This window comes from Corvus kubaryi, unplaced genomic scaffold (assembly GCF_017639235.1).
Source record: "Corvus kubaryi isolate FWS band 111438036 unplaced genomic scaffold, C.kubaryi_AGA036_p1.0 66, whole genome shotgun sequence".
NCBI classification, from domain to species: domain Eukaryota; kingdom Metazoa; phylum Chordata; class Aves; order Passeriformes; family Corvidae; genus Corvus; species Corvus kubaryi.
The window spans coordinates 692,008-715,721 of NW_024582054.1; the positions used below are offsets into that span (position 1 = coordinate 692,008).

General features: G+C 39.0%; 2 protein-coding genes across 8 annotated transcripts in view; one reads left to right on the forward strand and one right to left on the reverse strand.

Moving 5' to 3' along the window:
• The window catches only part of TMEM87A (transmembrane protein 87A), a 24,341-nt gene extending 12,839 nt beyond the window's left edge, over positions 1-11,502 (reverse strand). For both annotated transcript variants that reach the window (XM_042048229.1, XM_042048228.1), the window contains exons 1-8: positions 11,170-11,502; positions 9,655-9,712; positions 6,038-6,135; positions 5,149-5,265; positions 3,442-3,495; positions 3,282-3,338; positions 1,581-1,698; positions 812-873 (exon numbers count right to left, since the gene is read on the reverse strand). In XM_042048229.1, coding sequence (XP_041904163.1) covers positions 812-873; positions 1,581-1,698; positions 3,282-3,338; positions 3,442-3,495; positions 5,149-5,265; positions 6,038-6,135; positions 9,655-9,712; positions 11,170-11,487 — 882 coding nt within the window. In that variant the 5' untranslated portion in view covers positions 11,488-11,502. The remainder of the gene's footprint in view (positions 1-811; positions 874-1,580; positions 1,699-3,281; positions 3,339-3,441; positions 3,496-5,148; positions 5,266-6,037; positions 6,136-9,654; positions 9,713-11,169) is intronic.
• Positions 11,457-23,714, forward strand: part of GANC (glucosidase alpha, neutral C) — a 24,588-nt gene continuing 12,330 nt past the window's right edge. For 4 of the 6 annotated variants that reach the window (XR_006019467.1, XM_042048219.1, XM_042048222.1 and 1 more), the window contains exons 1-12: positions 11,463-11,545; positions 12,658-12,720; positions 14,212-14,320; positions 14,855-14,982; positions 15,500-15,682; positions 16,514-16,559; positions 17,916-17,982; positions 19,322-19,418; positions 20,018-20,198; positions 21,033-21,186; positions 21,573-21,808; positions 22,783-22,909. Coding sequence is in view for 5 of the 6 variants with exons in the window: in XM_042048219.1 (XP_041904153.1) it covers positions 11,517-11,545; positions 12,658-12,720; positions 14,212-14,320; positions 14,855-14,982; positions 15,500-15,682; positions 16,514-16,559; positions 17,916-17,982; positions 19,322-19,418; positions 20,018-20,198; positions 21,033-21,186; positions 21,573-21,808; positions 22,783-22,909 (1,420 nt within the window). In the remaining variant the exon portion in view is untranslated. Of the gene's footprint in view, positions 11,546-11,743; positions 11,838-12,657; positions 12,721-14,211; positions 14,321-14,854; positions 14,983-15,499; positions 15,683-16,513; positions 16,560-17,915; positions 17,983-19,321; positions 19,419-20,017; positions 20,199-21,032; positions 21,187-21,572; positions 21,809-22,782; positions 22,910-23,714 lie in introns of those variants that run through there. The other 2 variants (XM_042048220.1, XM_042048221.1) reach the window with 2 other exon arrangements.

Here is a 23,714-nt window from a genome sequence, read left to right on the forward strand (position 1 = left end):
TATTCCCACCAGTGAATTACATTGCAATAGAGCTGCTGGAGGCTTTTTGCTTCTGCAGGAAGTAAAACGCGTGTTTCAGAAATGCTGCCAGGCTCCACTATTGACAGGCTGCTCTTGCCAATACAGTCAGGCTAGAGACCTACTTGTTATTGAACCCCTGCTAAAGTCTGTCTTCACTACATAAACACTTTAAGTTCCTTTATTGTTTAGCCTTCTCAACAGAAGAAACTAGAAACCAAGTCAATAACACTTTGAATGAAAAGGGGATTAGCTCTTTGTAGCTCAATTATGCTTTCACTGCTAGGCAGTATTAAAGACCTCCTCACGGGGTGTAAGACAGCTGGTGGAGGAAGGAAGATTAAGCTGTAAAAGAACAAAGAAAGCAGTGACAAATGAAAGGGTAGCTGCAAACAAAAGAATAGAATAGCAAATTTTCTAAGATATGAGCTAAGGAGAATAAAAGCACCAGTAAAACTTCTCAGTTTAGAGCTAATAATACTGATAATTTCAGGAACTACAAATTAGCAACCATTAATTCAAACAATCCAGACAAGGACAGTATTGACAGCACATGCAAGCAACTGAAATCTGTGTCTGTTTTCCCTACCCTGTACTCAGTACAAAATAAACCAAACCAACAAAACCCCAACCAAACAAAAACAGCCCATCAAACAGAAAAACAACCTCGGTTAAGTAACTTTTTCTCCTAAGACACTGGCTCTGTGTTTCCTGAAGTATGGCAGCAGAGTATTTACTTGACATTAAAATCAACTGACAATTTTATAGATCAAAGAAAAGCTGATTTACTTACGATCATCAGAGGGTAGTCTGCAAGTGAGAGATACTCATACGGCCCCTTCAGTTCTACTGTCACTGTCAAAAGACAATCCAATAACCAAATTGAACAAGAACCAAAAGGAGGAAGCCAGGACTCAACTGATTTTCACTAAGTGTAAAGAAATTCCACACCTTCACATAGCCTTTAAATCTAACTTGCACTTTAATAAAGAAAGTTAACTCATAACATACTCAGCTAAAAGCATGCAATTAAAATTACACACCCCATTACCAAGTAACTCATGGCAGTACTTAAGAGTAATTTTTGCTGGAGATTCATGTATAACAGGAAAAATTCAGAAACACACAAGTTCACTTTTTAGGGGGATTTTTAAACTTCTCTAAAGTTTGAATAGGTTATCAGTGCACTGTTAAATATACTATAATATCAAGATGATAATTACGATCTTTTTCTACATGTTGACTTATTAATATAAATCACTGCATTGGTCTGCACATTTCTGAAACAAAAGACCAAGCATCAAAATTTAAATGCCTGGGATTGACTCTTCTTGATTTTCACCAGTAAACTGACAGAACAGTCTTAGGATCTTCAAGACACAAGCGATCACCTCTTTTCTTATAAGAGCTGTAGTAATATTTCTACCTATGTGAAGTGAAAGACAGTATCTTATGAAATTGAACCATACAGCATATACTAAGAGTACTTCGGAATACTTAGACTGGAAATACATAAAAATGGTGCTGTATTTTCAGTTTACTGTATAAAGGAGCTATCTTACTTGTAAAGTGCTTGTTTTCATATGAGGAAGGTGTCGTTCTTTCAGCTCCTTTAACTCCAATTTGCACAATAAATATATATGGCCCATCTCGCCAAGTTTTGATAACAGCATTCATTGCCTGAAAGCCAAACATCTACATGTAAACAGTGCACAGTCAAGCAGACAAGAAAAAGACAGAAGTAGCCATATATGGGTGGTATCTTCCATGTAAATATAAAGTTCATCTCTTCCAAGACCTAAAACATTTTAATAAATATCAGATATGTAAACTTTAAATGTACTTATTAGACATAACACTTAAAATTTAGTTGCTTGGTTCCAGAAGAAGCCTCAAAGACCTCGGAGGTGATCAGGTCTTTTTTTGCAAATTTAATACTGGCTTACTGGACAAGCACTCAAAGGTACTGCAAAAGCTACAAAGAATTCAAGAAAGCATCATACTCCTTTTCAGTCTAGAATCATTAGGACCATCACAGAGATTCCTGCTGAATTCAATTGCTTGGAAACTGCAGAGTTACATATAACTCATGGTGAAGGCTCAGTTTTACAGTGTAAGACAGAAGTAGCTGAGAGGAAAAGATTTCCACAGTAGCCATTTCCTGTGGAAACTACTACTACAGTCCCTGAAACAGCTCTCATACCTGCAAGACTCAAATCCTGCCAGTGAACTAACAGAGGAACCTTGTCCAGATAAATATTTGCACCATAAAACAAATCAGAGATCTCTTTGAGTTGTAGCATACAAAACTGTTAATTCCACAACTGAAGAATCTCTAGCCATCTCAGAAACTGCAATATTTACTAAGAGCTTTAAAGTTAAAACTAAGACCATCTACATGTATGCCACTCACATGACTACTGCAGAACTGCAACTAAGATTTTTTTATATAGCGGCCTTTCCAAGAGAAATTCAGTATTAAGAGCATGCATTTCTTTTAAGAAACCTCTTGACTACAAGACCTAAAGCAAATAGAATAGTATGCACAAAAAAAAGAGTTTATGGTAATATCAACTAAACATAAAACTTGGTTAGAAACACAGTAAACTTAAAAGAAAATGGATAAATTTATATACACAGATTTTGCCTTTAAAATACCACCTTCTCTTGCTGCATTGATTCCTTACTTCACAATTGCACACACTGCAACTCATGCTTTAGCTTTAAAGTAAATGGCCCTTTAAGCACACAAGGAGTGAAATATATTTTCTTTCTTGGCATCCAGGACATTTAATTTGAAGTTATTTTGAAAATTGTTCCTGGTTAAGTCTTGAACATAATATGTAATAAAAATACTAAGGGATTTGAAAATCAAAAGTAATCAGTCAACTTTTTAGGTACAATGTTTCAAAAAACTGACTAAAGACAAAACCAAATGTATTCTGTAAGAATTAGTCATCATTTAAAGAAGATAATTTCAATTACTATTTTAATTACATTGGAAAAAGTAAATTTATTTTTTAATTTACACCGTTGGTTTGAATGGTATCAGCTCTATAATTCACATATAGAAGAAGCAGTTAACTCTGTTTTCTGTTTTTCCACACAGGAAACTATCTAGTTTCAAGCTAAAAAATTCCAGATGTCAAAAAACCATAGAATATGCTACCAGCAATTTCTTAAACAAAGAAATATAAATTTTAAAAAGCATACCAAAACAAAACTGCTGGATTACAAGACATGTTTCAATTCAATATACATACAGTTTTATCTGTCACCATTGTGTAATTTCCTGCAATCTCCTTCTTATCTTTTAAGCCCTTAGGGGGAATAAAGAAAAAAACACAGAAAATTGATAAATAAATATGCCAAAACTACCTCTTCCATGACTACACTCACTCATTAGAAGGAAAGGAAAATTACCTCTCGTTTCTCAGGTGAGAGAGGCTCTGGATGAATGAATTCTTTATAGAAAATCTGCACGATATAAGAAAAGTAAAGCATTTATAGACACTTTATAGGCACTTCAACATTTACAGGCACTTCACACATTAACATGACATTATCAGAACAGCTTCCAATAAACTTGATTATTCTTTGAACAGCTGTATTAGAGAGCTTTCGTTTTTCTAAATCAAACAATTGTCCATTTATGCAGAGAGTCTTGAATACTTAATGTTTTGTAATTTGAGAGTTACTTTTCCTCCCTTCAAATAACAGGTATCTATTTTTAGAAACCAGACGTGACAGTAGTGAAGTTAATTTTGGTTTTGAAATATGAATCAATTGGGTATCCCCATTACTAGACAGTCTACACAAATAGATACAGAATTTTGATATTTCTGCCTTAATCTGTGCAAAAATAAGTCCCTAGACCAGTGACTTCCTATTAGAGATCCAAATTTTGCCAACTCTCCCGAACTATGATGACTCAAAATCTAGTGAAACTGCTATACCACAAGAAAAAAGCTGAACTATCTAGAGAAGAAATTTCTATGAAATTTCAGAAATTAGTATCTGAGAAGAATATATTGTTTAAAATTCAGTAGACTTTTCAGAGGAACTGGATGAAAACTTACTTAAAGACTTTTAAAACCTTAAAGACTTTCACAAGCATGTTTAGTTAGGATGCCCAAGTTCACATTATACAGCTAAACCCACAAGATCTCTTCTACAAAACCAAGTAAAAGTAGAACTGACATCTCTTTATTATTAAACAAAAAACAGGCAGCACACAGTTTTTTCTTTCTTTTTAAAAACCTTTCAAGCCATTTTCACACATCAAAGGAATAAGAGACACGCAAGCAGATCATTAAAAGTCATTTTTAGGCATTAGTCTTTCATCTTAATAAAAAAAACAAGCAACCAAAAATACCAAAAAGCAACCCAAAACACTAGGTTCAATAATTATGAGATTTCCCAGTATTTTCTATCCATAATCTTTTGTCTAAATGAGGAATGACTGAGCACAGATGCAACATTCCATAATCTGCCTTCAATTCTTAAGTATATCATTAAAGAATGACAGCATATCATACTGGTATTGTCATCAGCCTGCTGATATACAGCTGGTGTAGGGCTGATGTCCGCACACTAGTTCCCTACCCTAATTTTGCATTGTCTTCTCACTTTCACTTGAATTGTTCCAAATATGTTCTAGCACTACTATTTTTCATTTTTAAGCTGCTATCAGTGCTTAAGTAACTCATTTTTCAACACTTATTTCCATTATTCTAAATGAACATTAATTAAGTAATAAATGCCAATCCTTTATTGATTCAAGTTTAGTGGGATCTTTACTTTGCTGCCACTTCTACTCAACTAGCAGTAGCCTCCTGTAAATGAAACAAATTCAGAATAGAAAACCACAAACAAAAAGAAGCATTGCACTTTACAATGATTTGGTTGGGGTTTTTTCACCACCGTGAGCAAAATGTTGAATTGCAAGCCAGAAGTGAAGCAAAACTAAGAAACCATCATCACAGCTTGCTTGTCATAAACAGATAAAAAGACGTACCTCCCAACCTACATTGATACTTACATAGGATGCTAACAGATCTAATAGGAATTACCACCTTCTCTACATATTGTATAAGACAACAGAACAAACTCTGAGGTTTCTACCCATACCCGAGGCCTGAAGAGGTCAGAGCAGTTTTCAAAGGAGAAAGAAGAAGTGGCATAGTATCCTGACCAACCCGGATGCTCTTCAGCCGTAGTCCCAAAATAGTTATCTGCTTGTTCATCCTGCCAGAGGAGAATGTAGGTTTATCTCAGTAGACAGCTGCAAGACCTGCAGAGCTCCACAGTTTCACTCTGCACACACTCTTGAATCAAATTTAGTACAATAAAGACATCAAAACCACACAAGATTATAAAAATGATGGTACACAGGCTTTGAGTAAGAATTAGTAAGTGGAAGCGCAGCAGACAACATAAACTTCAGTCTACGCAAACAAACTCTGCATTATTATACTAAAGGGTGAAGACTCAGTCCTGTGTTAGGTTAGTAGTTGTAACTGTCATAATTAATAGTTCAAGTAAACATGGAAAAATAGAACCATAGAAAGCACAATTACCACATTTGATAGAAACACTATACATTTTGTACAAATTCCTAATACTTGCAATGTGCATCCATAAAGAACAGAATTTAGACTTAACATGTAAATATTCAATTTTTTTCTATTAACTGTCATTAAGCATTACTGCAAGTATTTTCAACTACCATAAACTCGCACGCTTCATTCTAGAGTCAATGTACTTACTTAAGCTCCTGGGTTTAAAACAATTTTGACAAACACTTCCATCTGTCCCAAAGCCCAAAAGAAGTCAGCAACTGCAGCAAGCTGTTGATCATTTCAACTCTATTCCAGAAATTTGTTATCTTCCAGTGGAAGAACGCGTCTTGCAGCCCCAAATCATAATGTGAATGCAAGGGAGACATCTCTAATCCCCTCCTCCCAAGATCTGCTTACCCCTAAAAATCATAACCTATGTTTTTCCAGGCAATTCTTACCCCAAAGTTGAAGACTTCATTGTAGCAGTCAGAGTATCTTAAGTACCAAGTAACATTGAAACTTTCAGAGGGTTCACAAGCTTTTTCATCCCCTTCAACTAAAAAAAATACAAAACAAACCAAAAAAATCAAGCATGAGATATGTAAGACACCATCCTCCTTCCAGGCTTTTTCTCCCATTCTGTGCAAAACCATCATAATTAAATTTTAAACATGAAACTGAAAGCAAAACAATAGAAAAATATTTTCCTTGAGTAATTCATTACTGTTCAGTGAAAGAAAGATGCATGCCAACAGAATTCCATTACACCATTATACAATTCTATTAAAGAGCAGAAGATCATTTAGAAACTTTTTGTTCTGAAGACAATCAAGGATGTTTTAGCAACTGCAAATACCAAACAAGGAGAACAGCAGTGACTCACAGTGACTACAACACAAAAAAGGGCCTCCCTTTCAGAGATAGGGGCACACGTAACAGGCAGAGAAAGCTAGGAACAGGATAATACTAAGCAATTTCCACATATAATTTAAATATACCAAAACATCACCAAGAAAATGAAGGTAAGATTTTGCCCGTCAACATCCACCCCCCAAAGACAATCTATATACATTGGCCCATGCTGTCAAGCTGCAAGGCTACCGAAAACAGCAATAAGACAACTTTCCACTTTAATTTACTAAAGAATAACATGCATGAAAAATGAAACACAAGACTTCCCCCCTGGTAAGGAAAGGTTTTTGTGGTTCAAATCTCAAACTAAAGCCCCATGAAGAGAATTTGACATTAAGAAGGCAAGCTCCACCCTTAAATAAAATGAGCAGTGACTATCTAGAGTTTTGGAAGAGCCATTTAGATGATTACATTTGTGTTTTCCCAGACACCAAATGGCAAAACTCTTTTGAGTTAACAGAGTACTTGGCTAAGAAGTTCCCACAACTTCACAGGCAACATTCATCTCAGAGGAGGCATCCACAACTTTGTTACATGCACACTTTTAATGAATGTTTTCATAATGACCACTACAGATAGATAAAGCAATTAGAAGGAAAACCCTGCCACAGAATTAATTGACTAATCCCACTTTACACCTCGTGACTACTAAAGCACGTATATGTACAGCTAAAAACTCAATAACCAAGTTTCTCACACCAAAAGTTTAAGCAAAATCACTGAAAAATAGAGTTTCCTTATGACACCTAGTAAGCATGAAAACAAGGCATACATGTTCCACATTGCCCTAGACGTTGCAGAGGGCACAACAAAGAAACTAAAAGGCAGCACAAGCATTGCAGTGACATGGACAGATGGCAAGTTCTTTGATGATATAGGCTCTTCTAATATAACTGATCAAATGAGGAGTATCTCAAAAAAAGTGCTAGCAAAAAATAAGATTCAAAAATACCTTTTTAAACATCTTTTTGTCTGTGACAAATAAATAAGCAACTATATATTCAGCAGTAGTGCCCATAAAGGTAAAACAGGTCACTAGAACAATCTGCAATATCTGCAAACATCAAAATTACAGAGACCTTGAAAAGGAAGTACTCCAAAAGTCAGAAAAAGCATCCATGGCATTTACTGAATTCAGCAATATGGAAATCTAAGTTCCTCAGCCTTCAAACAAAAGCCAGAAACATTCCGTTTGAATGCAGTCTTTGTACTCATTTACAGAGAGGAGGATTTCTATCATGATCCTATACAAGAAACTATGCCTTCCAGAACAGCCCTTCAGAAAAGTAGATAAAAATAAATTCATTATTGACAATACTATATGCCAGCAACAGTCTTCCCAGTCAGAAGCAGAAAGCATCAGACACCAAGATGTCATACAGATACCAAAAAAAAAAAAAAAAAATCAAAAACCAAGAAGAGGGGAAAAAAAGGAGATAAGGAGATGCAGGTGCACACGGAAAATATGAACAACCCATGCGCAATCATGTTTGTCATACTGTCCACACAAACAGCAGATGGAAGCGGCAACACACAGGAATCAAAAGGAGACCAGTTTGCACAGAGACGTGGGCAGAAAAGAAAAACCACACGAAGTTGAAGCTTCCCAGTATCAGATGCAGTTTAAGTTTCATCTAGGCTGAGAAAATGAGTAAGTTCACAGCCTTTGTTCCTTCCTCTTTTAGTGATTCATTTTCCAAATTCATGTAAATCTTTTAATCACACTGGTATGTAAAACAGGTGTCTTCACTAAGGAATTTTAAGGCTTAATGCCTGCTTAAAGGTTGACAGTGTAATTCAATTCCACATCAGGAGCCAGGGGGTTGAATTCTTACTTACAGATCTGCCTTACAACAAATAAATTTTTTTTCCATGCCTTAGTTCCTTCTCTTGGTTATTTCGGCACAAGCAGATTTACCACACACTTCAGAGACCCGTATCTTAGATGCCACGTCACTATGAGTACGCTATTTCTATTAAACTTTAGACAAGAAAGCCTAAAACCTACCAAAGCACCAAAATGCCCTTTCAACCCCTCCTCCTTTTCCCAAGCAGCAGATTTCTAATTTTCATCCTGCAGCTGTACACTTGCAATTTTCTCACTGTAAGATGCCAACCTCAGTGTCTCAGCTACACTTGTCAGGTGGGAAAGTTCTAATCCTGAAGTGATGGACCTTCACTAATAACCATTCAAATCCTTAGCCTCTTGTTTCAGATTCATGTGGGATCAACGGAGGCACTTCAACTCTCCTTGAAACACTGTCCCAAGAAGGGCATGTATTGAAAGTTAAACCCAAAAAACAACAAGGTAAGTACACACACCAGAGAGAGACTAAACAGCTTTCCCTCATGGTAAAAACTGGTGCAAACAACCACTTAAAAGTTCTCAAAGTGCATGGCAAAGATTTCAAACCTTTCTAAATCAGCTAGTCACTTCTATAACATCTTATTGCCATCTAGATGCTGTCCTCATGTTCACAGGTAAGAGGGTATTTCACAACTTTCCTTGCAGCAGTAACCTACATAACCCATAAACCTGGCCAGATTAGCAAAGAGCAATACACAGAACAATGGGAAGGCTGCCAACATGTTTGCTCAGTAGAACATTCAACACACTGAGATCAGGAGGACAAAGCACCTCTCAGGAGAGCTCTACCATAGTCTGCAACATTCCCTTACCACTCCCAGAAGCACTCAGCAAAAAGGAACAAGGCTTCAAACAGCATTGCCTTCTGTATTCGCATCAGTCACCCTACAATACAAACAGCCCCTGTCCAGCTGGCACCAGATCTCCCAGACACAGGAATTTAACAAATCTTAGATAGGAAAAGCACACCTCACAGTAGAGTGCAGCACATCCCACACCTGATCATCCACTATCTGAAACAAAGTGGCGCTCCCATTGCCCATCTTGCCCTCTCCAGAAAAAAAGCATGAATAGAGCCATTCATTTCTGCTACAACCTAAACAGATCACAACTGGGAAGCTCCAAGGCTGTTAACAGACTCAACCATATCAGAGCTATGGCTTTCATACAGTGCTAGATTAGCTGTCACTGCAGCCAGTGCAGTCAAACACTTCACAGCGTTTGGAGTTCCAAATGTTAAAAATAGGCAGGGCATCAAACAGCAGAGAGACCAGGTAATCCCTTGTAACCACTTACATCTCAGGAAAATGGTGGTGTTGCTGAAGAGAATCTTCCCAAAGCTAAACTTCTTCCCCTGCAAAGGCACAAAAAAGGAAGAGATATTAGTGGGCTTGGTGCCTTATCAGCCCTAAAATCACAAGCTAAACAAGTTAAAAATTATAAAAAGCAGTTACCATTTATTGAAAGTCCTCCAGGTGCACTTATGGCAGAGTGCACACATGATATAGGGCTTCAACGCTTTTATAAGTTTAGCAAATTAGCATAATTGACGAGAATCCCCAGTTAGAAGTACTTAATAAAGTAATTCCTCTCTTGGTTCAGCCCCCTACGGAAGCCTCCCCCTTGCTTCTAGCCCTGCATTGTTTATGTCTAAATACATGGGAAACTGAAATGTCCTTGGCTCCCTGAAGAAGGGAGATTATCATAGGGTTCTAGGAATGTGTTTGTCTAACTTAACAGGGTAGGAGAAGTTAGCTAAGAAACTATATAACTATACAATAATAGTCCAGAGAGCTACTAATATATGAAAAATATATAAAATGCAAAAATCTTTTAGCATCAGGCTTAATGTCATTGAGCTTAAGTAAACAATCTTCCATTCTGAGTTTTAAGTCAATACAGTAATGAAAGCAAATGTAAAATCTAGAGCCAGACGTACTGGACTTTCCAGTCATGCTTCACCACCCTTCAACATACTCTTAAAGATGCTTTGAGAGGCTTGAGGCTTTTTGAACTGCAAATGGAGCCAATTTCATGTGACATTTGTTGAAATTATTACCATTTTCTTGCTGATGAGATGGCCTGTACTATCCAACAAAAAAATTCTGTTCTAAGAACCAACAGGAGTGTTCACCGCGATCCTTCAGTTTTGTTCCTGAAGCTCAAAATCCTCACAGAAAGTGCACATTACTCTCACTGCCTGATAAAGTCCGGCCGAATTTGAGGCAGAACAGCTTTCCTTCACACAAATTCAAGCAGGCGGGGTTTATCAGAAGCGCTGAAATCCCTTCACCTCTCCCAAGGCCCACACCTCTCTCTCAGTCCAGCGCTGCAGCGGCCCAGCTTTGCCGAGGCCAGGCCACGGCGATACCCGACGGTGCGGGCCGCCAGCCCGGCCGCCCGGGGGGCGCGGGGCGGCCTCCCCCGCACAGGGCCCACCGAGGCCGGGCACCAGCTGGGGAGGACCCTCCCTCCTTCCCTGCCTTCCCACGGGCCTCACAGGGGCGGCTCTCCCTCCACCGCCCATCGGACTATTTCCCGCACGAGCCTTCTAGCCCCGGCCGCCACCACCGACCCCGCCAGCGAGAGCTCAAGCGGCGCAAGAGGCAGCCACTGCCCCGAGCTCCCGCACCAGTTCCGAGTGCGGCTCCACAGAGGCGCGGCCCGGGCAGGGACGCCCCCGACCGCAGCCGTCCCGCCCGAGGAGGACGCGCGGAGCAGCCGCGGCCTCCCGCCCGCATACGTTCGTCCGACCGTCGCCACACGAGCCGGCCCCGCGGCTCCGGGCCCAGCCCCGCTCCCCGCACTCACCAGGAACACCGGCAGCCGCCATTTGGAGCGCTGCCCGGCGCCCGCCGTGCCCGCCAGCAGCAGCACCGTCAGCAGCCGCAGCAGGACGGCTCCAGACCGCCGCCGCCCCCCAGAACGCGGCGCCGCCGCCATCCCGCCGTACGGAGGCCGCCGCCGCGCTGGCCGCGCCTCTTCCGCTCTCCGCGGAGAGACGCGGCAGTCGGGGGCCGGCAAGAGCGGCGCTGGGCGGAGCCGCTCCCCGGCTCGGCCCGGGCTGTCACCGCCCCCGGGTGTCACTTGCGGGCCCGGTCGTGCTCGGGGCCCGCGGCGTTCTTTCATTCCGCGGGGTGGCTCGGGGCAGCTCCGCCATGGAAGCGGGGACGCCGGGGGGAGTCAGGTAACGCAGCCCGGTGGGCGCTCCTCGGCCGGCCCTGTCCTCGCTCTCGCTGCTGCCGGGGTGGCTCCATCGTTTTCCGCGGGGAGCGGCGGGGTGCGGACCCGGGCCCATCAAGCGGGCCGGGGGTGGGGGGCGGGCGTGTCCGTGCTGTCCCCGCCGCCCTGCCCGGGCACAGCCTTCCTGCGGCAGAGCGGGACAGCGAGAGGATCCACAGCGCGAGGGGTAGTTCGAGATGCACCGTGTTAAATGCGCCAACAGAGGCACACGAACTTGGAGCAAAACCCGAAGGGACGTACGTGTCTTCAAGCAAAAAATGGGAAGGGCTAAGTGATCTAAATATATGGTCACTGTGAGATCTCACATAATAACCCAGGACTTGTAATTGGACTGAGCCCCAATGGGTGGCGTCTGCATTTTCTATGTTGCATGCATGTAATTAATAAGTATTCTGTAAGCATCAGTGTTCTTATCTGCCCGAACTAATACCTTGTTCTCTTCCATGTGTGTCTGAACCCAGCACGATCTGGGAAGTATTTCCATAATAAGACACTACTGACAGCCCATTTTTTTTCAGGCAAATAAAACATTTATTGTTATCTAATAAATCCAGAAGTTGCGTCAAGCCTAAAACAACATAGAGCTGTCAGCAGGACCATCAGAAGCCTCCCCCCTTTATCAGTCCCACTGAAGGCTGAAGAAAAGGGTGCAGGATTTCTTCTTTTCTGCCAGTACTCCCCATTTCTCCATTCTTATTACTGGAAAATAATAATTAACTGCAATGACTGCAGAGGGAGGTCTGGCTTCAAAATGCAAACCCCCAAGAATTCAGCCATGCTAAAATTTAGCTCTGTTAGTCAGATAGATTGATAGATTCAATCATTTCTCAAAAATTCAAAGTTTAAAAGGAAATGGTTCAACATGAAACTAAATGTATAAGAAACTCTTCCCATATCTAAACACATTAGTTCAAAGTCCATCACATTTTATGTTGGACCAGAGTTTTCTGCACTGTCTTTAATCCTGACCACTCTTGAATAGGACACCCACCATCTGATCATTCAGCAGGTGTTTGATGTACACATTTAAACACTTTCTTTATCTGCTCTTTCTAGTGTCCAAGATGAGGCTGTGGACAAAAGCAACTTTAAGAAATGCAACCAGATTGCTTTTTACAGGTATGGAAAATTGTATTGTGGTGGTTATTTTTAAACAAGATATAGGAAGTAGTTCCACATTGATTTTTAATCACAGCAAGTCTGCTACCTTCAGGATTTATCTTTCAAAGGTGAGCATTCTACTCACCTGTCAGCAAGCAATAATCAGCATACTTTAAAATGTGTAATCTTGTATCCAAAATGTCTTCTGTTAAAATTCAAAAGGATCAGTCCTTGTCGCTGTTGTCCTCAGGATGGTGGGAAGAACGACACGAATTCAGGATCGGGTTCAAAGGCCAGAAATGTCTGGCCTTTATATATTTAATTATATAAATTAGCTTATATAGCTTTGTTCGCAAGAGTGGCATAACACCATTGGGTGCGTGACCATCTGCCTCCCAGAGCGATTGGCTGAACAGCATAACACCCATTTCCAAAATATTTTTCCCAGTGTGCAAAACAAAGACACAAATAGCTTGCACCTGCAATATAGTTTACAGAACCTCAAACCGTTTTCCCAGCCAGTTAGCAGGAGAAAGGAGACTTTCCCCAGGCAGCTGTAAAAATAGGAAAATTTCTTTGCCAGCCTCTTTAGCATCTACAAGTCCTCTCATCTGACAAAGCCCCAGCAATATTTTAACTCTAGGTGCACTCAGATGCAGGTTGTTCTCTTGACATGGATGGTTCTATCTGTAGTTCAAAGCAGCAGAGCACTCAATAGAAACCATTAGTCTGTGACAATAGCGTATGTGATTATAGTCCTCTTGAGCAAGCACCTTGGCCAGAATTCAGTGTCAAATCTAAATCCTAGCTAACTAGCCCCTTAAAGCTACCCTTATGCTAAGTCATATTTCTCATCCCATTTCTAACTGTGCTATCTATTGACCTTGGTTTTTTTCCTCCCATCCTCCGTTATGTTCTATCCTGTGCTAACTGACTGAAAAGAATGATTGCCTATTGTTATACCAATTAGTCACTCACATACTGGGTTTATTAATGAAAAAATTTCTCTTGAAGTTAGCCTCCAAGACATTTATCTTCAAATAGTTCATAAAACCTGGGCTTGGCATGGAGAATTCCGTTTCAAATTACAAACATACATTATTTCATCACCCCAGAATGTAGAAGCTGTCCATTGGGGAGTTAAGGGGATATATGACAGAAAATGAAAAACAGATTATTCACATGAAATTTCAAGGATAAATGAAAGAACAACAATGTAACTGTACAGCTAAGCATTGGACACTTGGATTAAGACTATTATTGTCTTAAAAAACCTTGTAGAGTGGTGATGGGTGAACTCCTGAACCCCTCTAACATCTCATTCATAAGCATTCAGGTGTGCTCAGAACTATATTCCTTCTTTTTCCACTTGACTTGAAGTGCTAATAATTGTATTTGAAAAATTGAATACAAAATTATTAAGTAAACATTTCTACTAATATTATGTTCCTCTCTATGATATAAGCCACAAGAGCTGGGGAGACCAAAAGTAATTTTCTGTCTTGACAGGCGTCAGAAATTTTTACATCCTGGAAAATCCTTGTATCGAGTATTGTTGGATTCAGTCACATTAAGTGATGAAAATGTCAAATTCCAAATTATTCATGAGGAGAATAAGGTGAGATACCACCTAGCATAAGAGGGTGCTTACAGAAAGAGCAGTGAATATTGTCAAAAAGACTGATAATATTTGCAGGTTTTGAGATTCTTCAGTGATAAATATTTGAGAGATAATGCAAACTATCAATCGAACTATGTCCTTACTGGTCAGCATTTAACTTTAAAAAAAAATTAATGGCTTTACAAAAAAAGAGAGTTCTGACTAGAACTCTTTTTATCTGAAAAATAATTTTCATTCATAGTTTTCTCCACTATTTCAGAATAATAAATTCATTTTCTGTAATGCTAGATATCAGAGGCTTGAAGATAAAAGAGTTCATTTAAATAGCGTTGCTTCTTCAAAGGGGTGAAGTAGAGTGAGCTGGTGTAAATTTATATGGATGATGATTTTTACTCAAAAATGCTAAAGAACATTAAATCAGAAAGCAGGCATGTTTCAGTTTTTTCCAGCCAGTAAGTGTTTGGTGATGCTGGGTTAAAAATAAGTAGGTATTTTTCATCCTTACCAGTTTATCTGCTTGTTTGCTTACAGGTTCTTCTACAAGTAGAAATTTATGAAATAGAAGGCAATATTTTCAGGCTTAAAATTGATGAGGCATCTCCTCTCAGAGCAAGATACAAAGTTCCTGATGTTCTTATAAAGGAACCTACCACCCAGAGGTAAGTGATGGGTGATTTAGCATGTTAATAATTTATACAGCTTTGTTTCATTTCTCCCTCCTTTATGTTACAGTACAGTTGTCTCTCTACAATATAAAGTTGTTACAGGAAGAGAAAAAAAAAAGGCATGTGGTTAATTTACTTTCAAAAAATCATGTTAAATACTTAGGAGAAAGTTTTATCATACACATAAGAAACCTGAGCCTGTTTGACCCAATCAGAAAATAACCTACTTGTTTCAATGCATCATTTTTACCTAAGGCATTACCTGTTAATGTGAAAGGAATGCAAGCTCAGGATAGTTTTCATGGCAGTTCTGTAGCCACTTTTTGGACTATGCAGTGAACTCTGAGCACAGCATGTATTTCTGGCCTTCTTTGGCTCAACATTAGCCTTGAGGTTTGTGTAATGTATGCAGATATTCTTAGCCCATTTTTTGTATCAAATTGTTATTTAGTTACAGTGGATTTTATGTGCTGCTGACTCATATAAAGCTCTTGTTGCTTTTATTTGCCAGACTGTTCATATCCCACAAGGAGGCAGGTATTTTGGTACTATCAAGTGTTAATGAGGACTACAAACTTCAAGTCACAGCAAACCCCTTCCAGGTTGAGCTGCAGTCCAAGGGTGAGACTGTTATGAGCATAAATTCCAATGGGTTGTTGTATTTTGAGCACCTACAACCACCTCCCAGTGATAGGTACAGTATCTGTCTGCCACATCATTGTATATACTGGTTGTGCTGTAGCTGGAGATAAGTCTATGGAATTGCAATTTCTGAAAGATCTTGGGCACTGTATCACGTCTTCTCTTTTACTTCATATGTACAGTAAATACACGGTGAAGTTTTAACAAACAAATTCTGGATCAATTAGCTGCAGACTGTTTTAACCCCTTGCAGCAGCTATGTGCAAGATGCTAACCTCGTTTAATGGCCAGTTCTGCAAAACACTGAAGTATCCTGGTACCCCTTGTCTTTCTTGGGAATGAGTTACAGTAGTATGATGAAGTTATTAGTTTAATCTTTTTTATCACTCTATTTACTCCTTAAGTGCTATTCATTCTATAAGCACTTGAAGTCAAGATTTGTTCAACTTGCAGTGTGCCATCTAGCTGCAAGATTTCAAGATTAATCACACTACAAAGTGCTGGAAGGATGAGAAACCTCAGTGCAGGACATGTCATGACTAAAAAATGGGCATAGCAAGTGTCTCTCTTATAGAGCATTATTTTAAACATTGAAATTAACAGAGAGCCCTTAGCAGAATGATAAAGAAGTGAGGAGCTTCTGGGCGGGTAAAATGCTGATGCAGATAGAAATAAACATGAAAGGCCAAGAAGTCAACCTAATTTCAAGTACTGAGTGAAGGTTATTTTAAGGCATTGAATATTAAAATGATTTGCAATGATTTTACACCAAAACTCTTACATAATGTATAAAGCAATGCATGGTGCTATTTTAATTTTCTGTTTGAAATCCTTGCTTAATTTAACAATAAACTGATTGTTTCTATGTATATGTTTTCACTAGAAAACCTACAGCACAAAATGAGGAGGAAGCAAGTGATTCCTCTAAGGTAACCCATGCTTACAGCAATTCCAGTATGAGTATTTTGTAAAAGAAAATCACATTTCATTTTGCCCTATACTATGTTTACAAATACAGTCTACCCACTTTCAAAAAGGACCTGGTATAACATACTGAGATATTTTACAAATTCATAGTTGGAGAAAGATTTATGCGTTTTACAAAGTCTGTAGAAGGCATCAGTTAGGTAGATTTAGCACAAAAAAGCTAGATCTGTAGCCTTTCTTTAGCCTTTTTATTATTAATTTATTTCTCTTTTGGTGTCTTATTTGATCTGGAGTAGATGTGTAAAAGGGAGTTTTGTGGTGACATTTGTCATTTTCAAACTCCCTGTTCATTGCAAAGAGAGTTTCAAAAGAACAAGACTTTTTTTATAACAGTCAAAAAATGTGCTTCCACATACATTCAGGCTTAATACAGAAATAAAATTCTCTCTTAAAATAGACCAGGTCCTGGCAGTGCATAGAGGCACATAGCAGTTTTCCCAGGAGGCTGAGTTGTGTCCGTGATATAATTTTAGCCTCCTGCAGAGCAGATGGCTGCTGACTCCGCTGTCCTGTTATAAAGGGCAGGAGCTGTGCTGCCTTCAGCATACTTGTGTCTGAACTCTAATTGCTGCCAGGGAAGTCACACAGCTGCAAGAGGCCATGTCCACTTATTGTGGGATGAATGTAGAAAAGAAAACTAGGAAAAACACTGCAAGAAGTGTAAATTCTATGACAATGAATTACAAGACACAAGGGAGGCTAACAGTGTCAGTTACAGACATTCCAGAGTGTCTGGAGAGTTTTTTTGTTGTCTGACCTTTACTGTTTGGGGGAGTGGGTTTGTTTCTGTTTGTATGGTTTGTTCTATCCATGCATTTCATAAATTTATTCAACATCAAGGAGAAACACATTTTTTACAGTGAGAATAATCACTCAATGGAACAACCTGCCCAGGGATGTGGTATAGGCCCTATCACAGGAGATTTTCAAGATTTGTTTGGACAGGCTGCTAGATAATCTTATCAAAGCTCCCTTTACCATTAAAGGGTGGACCAGGTGATCTTCTGCAGTCCCTTCCAAACTGGGCTATTCTATCATTCTGTGATTCTATTCAAGACATCAGATATCACTTTTATGCTGTCGCAGACTGGTTGTGTACAACATGTGCACATCAGTTCTTCAGTGTAAATTCCTGCAGCTGAATCAGATTTGTGGTTTTGATTTATTTACATTGGCCATATGTGGCAAAAAAAAAAACAGTTAACAGTGTATAAATCTCGTGTGAATAAACATTTTTCTTAGAAATACATGATGTGAGCAATTTCATTTGCTAGGCTTAGCTATTTCTATTTGTACAGGAAAAACAAGAGGATCTAGGTCTCTGGCAAGAGAAATTTGGCAGTTTCTTAGACATCAAAGCTCATGGTAAGTCTCAGTCTAGTTCTGAAAACAGCTTTACTGTTTTGTATATAGCCATGTTTATTCATTTTTCTGTCTGCTTTCTGTTTAGCTGTTTAATGTTTATCAATGTCTCACTTGCTCCTGCTTTTCAGTTGCCTTAACTTTGTTTTAATCAGAAAGCAGTGATGGGTAACAATTTGACAAAAGCTCTGCAAATATTCATTATGTCTTTGTTTAAGAGGGAACACATTAAATGTGGCCCATTTCATCAACTCACTGAGTGCCATTTCTGACACAGCATTAACACTATCTGCATCGTCTGACTGTACATGTATATCATATATTATTTCCTTTTTCTTTTCTTTTTTTATTAGTATTAGTACATAACATTGACTTCACCTGTAGTTTGTTCTCCTTATATATAAGAAATCATGATGAAAGCATTAATAATTGTCACAAAGAAACTTTTTTGAAGTGGGGACTGAAAAAGGAAATACTAAGCAATCTTAAGTGATAAGAAGAAGGTTATAGACACGAGAATAGTAGCTCAAATACAATTTAAATTATCAATTACCAAAATATATGATGATCTGCTGTCCATCTTGTTGTATTCTATATTAATTAAGTTGGTTAGCTTTGTCCATTACCATTATTGTGCAGACTATTATAGCAACCAGCACTACCCAGCAGCTGCAGTGGGAAGAGGGAAGTCTGAAAGCAATTCCTTTTGGTGAGAGAAACTTCTTCGGTTCACAGCCAAGACATAGAGGGCAGGAAACTGTTGCCCTTGTTTTTCATGCTATTTCTCATGTCTTAGGCCAGCACCCTGTTTTTCTGTTTTCTGCGTCAGAGGAATTAAGTCCATATGGTCAGATTCTGATCCTGAAGGGCTGCTTGTCAGTCTGCAGGATCTCTGGTTGCCTGCCAAAAGTTGCTGTGGATTCAGCAATGTGACAGGATGATATCACTGGTAGGGACTCTTGTGCATGCTACTCCTTTGGCTGAGGCTGCAGAGAAGACCAGTGGGAAACAGGAGATAATTTTATGCAGTTTCACTACAGAATAAAGAAGTGACCCGTGATTACATGGATTTGGTTGGGGTTTTTTTTCTTTTAAAGTGATTCATTTAATCTTCTTAAGAAGTTTAAAATCAGAAGACATGCAATAAAATCTGTTTCAAACATTACCTCTATAGAACAGAATAATGGAAGTGAAGTTGAAAGGAAGCATGAAAGAGTTAATTATTGAAACATTAAAACCTATTTTCTTTTGGTTTATCCAGTTAGGTTGCTGTGCTCTATTCCTTTCAGATAAGCCTAAGAATGGAACTCTGCGTAATCATCATTTAATGTTACTTCCACAGGTCCTAGTTCTGTAGGCATGGACTTCTCTTTACATGGATATGACCATGTTTATGGAATACCACAACACACAGAAACACTTCTCCTCAAAAACACCAGGTAAAGGCGTCAAGGTGTCAGATTGCTAGTGAATGCAGTGTCTTTTTTTTTTTTTTTTTGTAAAGGAGAGCTATAACATTGTATTAATAATTTAATGCAGAAAACAGCTTGAGATATGTATATCGTATAGTGTATATCTTAGTTTAATGATACAGCAAACTGAACTGTACCCCTATCCATGTGGAGTAAGGTGTTTTGCTTTCCCTAGTGTGCAATTTCATGAATGGCCCCTTCTGTTTTCTCTCAATTTTCCATGAAGTTTTTTTCTGAATGGCTGGATCAGTCATGTTTTAGCAGAACTCATAAAAGAGCAATTCCATGGAAAGATGGGAGAGTTCAGAAATTGTATTTTAGGATTTAAAGCAAATGCAAAGTAGTCTCATTGTCAGCAAAAATCTTGTTTGGTTCAGACAGTGAGGAACAAAGCAAAGAAGCAGTAATCTAGACAGTCCATATTTCAGCTCTGGATGCTAAACAAAAGACCAGAACACAGAGCACTCACTGAATATTCACCAAGTTTAGTGGAGCAGCAGTAGAGTTAAAACTGGCCTAGTGCAAGATGCTTACATGTAACAAACACATCTGTTTGTTTGTCCTAGTGATGGCGATGCCTACCGGCTTTATAATTTGGATATTTTCGGCCACAAGATACATGACAAAATAGGCATTTATGGTTCAGTGCCCCTTCTCTTAGCACACAAGCCTAACAGAACTTCAGGGATCTTCTGGCTGAACTCTTCAGAAACACTGGTGGATATTAGTACAAAGGCAGTAGCTGAGGTGAGAGTTATTCACTTTCCTCAGAATTAAATAACTAAAGAAAAACACTTCAGGAGAGGGCCAACAGGAATATAACAACACTGTTGGAGGTTTATCTTTTGCTCACTAATGAAGAATTGTCAGTCTCTTCCTCATGTCCTCCCTATTACTAAATTTGTTGTATTAAATGAAAAGAACAAAGAGATGACTCCTTTCAAGAACCAAGTTATAGATCTTGTATCTTAACCGGTCTACAGGAGGAGGCAGAGAGAAAATACCCAGAAAAAATCTACACAGGTGGATGTAGCAAGCAGAAAAAATGGTGAACAATAATCTTGACAATCATTTGGATTTGAGGAATTTTTATGAGTGTTTAAATTCTTGGAATTGCCACACATTCTTCTGTGTACTGTGACTGACCTTGAAGAAACATAAAATGTTCAGGAAAGGAACTCACTCAGCTCTTGAAACATGAACATATGAATTCTGTTAAAATTGAAACAATGATGAAAAAGCAAATCTTGCTTTTCCAGCACTGCATTATGTGGTTAAATTTTTTTTAAATTTTAGTTTAGTTATGATATAGATATTACTCAAAGATCCTACAGAAAATGCATAGTCTTTAATTATTTTGCCACTCATTACCCATTTTTTCTCATTACCTGTTACTCTACTTTGTCTAAGTGGTATGCAAGGTAAAGGATTTGTGAAGGATATATAAGAAACATTCAGTGCGTATTCCTAATAGCTTTCAGGTAAGTGTTAGTAAATTTAGTGTGTTTCCCTCTTTGATCCTTCATTGAATAAAAGTTTGCTAGAGAGAGAGATTCAGTTTTACCTTGTTTTCTCTCTAAGCACACTCCATCCAGATCTGCTGCAGAGACTGCTAAGCAGAGAGCAGTGCCTCTAACCAATGTACGCTGGATGTCAGAAAGTGGGATCATTGATGTTTTCCTACTGATGGGACCCACTGCATTTGATATCTTCAAGCAGTTTGCACAACTGACAGGTACTAACTCACATAATTGGAGTCAGAATGGCACACTTACCCGGGAGATTCTCTGAGGGACACGCTGTACCCAAGAGTGTGTCAATATTTACCTAGCCCATTGTGTGCAGGAGGCCAGTTGTTCCCAAACTGCAGTGTGTAGATCAAAGGCTCATGCTTTGTGAAGACAGGCCTCCATCCTTGTTTTCCCTGGCATTTACAGCTGGCCAAACTTGGCTCTAATTGAGAAGCCAGCATAATTACTGCTATCCAAATCTGCACCCTTAGATGAAGAGGTGAAACACAAGGAACTAGAGCTGCCAGTCACTATCAAGACAGGCCACCTTATAACATGGAAAGACTGAATTTATTGATAGTTTTATCTTCATTCATATAATCTTTTCTAGGCACTCAAGCCTTGCCCCCACTTTTTTCTCTGGGCTACCATCAGTGCAGGTGGAATTACGAGGATGAGCAAGATGTCAAGGCAGTGGATTCTGGCTTTGATGCACATGACATTCCTTATGATGTCATATGGCTGGATATAGAGCACACGGATGGCAAGAGGTATTTTACTTGGGATAAACAGAAATTCCAGAACCCCAGAAAGATGCAAGAACATCTCAGGAAGAAAAAACGCAAGGTAAATAATATTGCAGGAAGAAAGAAAAGATTTCTCTGTAGTGTGAATCTACCCAATCTTGCTTTAGCCAGGGTACTTCAGATACTGGAAACAGGTTAACTACAACACAGTAAACTAGATTGTGTTGCCATATGGTGATGCTTCCAGCATGCAAGCTATCTTGTTTAATTCAGTTCCTCATATAATTTTATTATTTAGTAGTTTGTTCTGTATCCTGACGATCCAGCTAAATTTGACCTATGTGAAATTCCATCTTACAGAAGCAGCTCGGTGTTGTCATTGATGAACACAGCAGAAAATTTTTCTTCTTAACATGAGCTTTCACCATTGATAGTTTCTGTGGTTGCTTCAGCTTTTCTTTGAGTTTCTGTATTTCTATTTTTACAGCTAAAATATTTTCCTTGGAATTACTGAGTTGTAGAATTGCTTAATGCTTGATCTTTGCCAAAAGTCAATGAACTGGGGATTGTTGAAATAGCATTCAAATTTTATAATCCCTCAGTTGGAGCTATAGTACTTTCTCAGTTCTGCAGCAAAGCAGCAGAGTGTAACTGCAAAATACAGTACCTGTTGCTGTTGTATGCCACACAAACTAAAATGAATTCAAATGTCTTAAGGCATATGATTTTAAGCAGGCACATGAACACAGAAGTCAGATATTTTCGCATTCACAGAATACAGCAGTGAATTAAACATAGTGGTTTTAGGGGTTGGAGTACTTGCTTTTATCTGAAACCATGGGTTTTGTCCTTTATTTCAGATGGGTGAGTTCATGCACTCCTTGTAAATTCAGGTCCTGTACATATGTCTAGCACAGTGTATAAAAAAACTGGTGTCTGCTTTTTAAAATTAGTGACAGCTCTCTTCTTTACCTGAGATGAAGTCATTCTCTGCCTTTCATCAAAAGTGAGTTCGTACTGTTTTATTAAGCACAGCTGATGCTAATGATGTGTTTTATTTTCTTACCCTGGCAGCTTGTGGTCATCGTAGATCCTCATATTAAGGTTGATCCCTCATATCCCCTGTATGCACAGGCAAAAGACAAGGGCTATTTTGTGAAAGACAGAAGTGGACAAGATTTTGAGGGCATCTGTTGGCCAGGTAAAAACCCATTCTCTCTATATATTTTAAGCTGTTTATTTTAAAAATTTTGCAGAAAAGGATAACTGGGATCCACGGAAGCAGAATTAAATTACTATATTCCTTTCATTTTTTGTAAATATTAATAATTATAATAATAATTTAAAGTTAATATAATTAATAATAATAATGTGGGGTTTTGGTATAGTCGTGTTCTGATTGCCTCAGCTGTATAGCTACTTCTGTTATATGTATTGGATCTGCATATAGTCCCAGTGCCTAGAACTAAAAGAGTTGGATTTGTTGATGAGAACAGCCATTCCTCTTCCCAACTTGTCTTGGATGCAGAAATGCAGTCTGGTCTGTTGCAGTGAGCACAGCTTATGTAGGCTGGATGAAATTTAGTGAACCCCGATCCTGAAGACTTTGATTCAATAGTAATACAGTGATTTGACATGTTGTTTTTCTTGAGGCAATCTCATTGCAGGGAGGCAAAGGATGTCGTCCCCCTTCTTTACAGAAAGGAAGCCCACAGTCCTGGCAAAGGGATGATTATGGGAAAAATCAAGGACATATTACAACTTGTAGTTGTGTGGCAGGATGTAGTCGTTCAGCTTCTCAGTGACCCTTTCCTGTCTGAGCTCAGAATACCAGGAATGCTGTGTTTCCCTGACTTCTTGTTCACGCATGAACATATATCAAACTGCTAGCAGTCATCCTTAAATGGTACTGAGCTTCAGACCTCCAGAATCTCTGTGAGTTGACCTTTGGAACATGGCAAGGGGTGTACTGAGTTCCAAGTCAGCCTGGAATTTGCTCTTGAGCT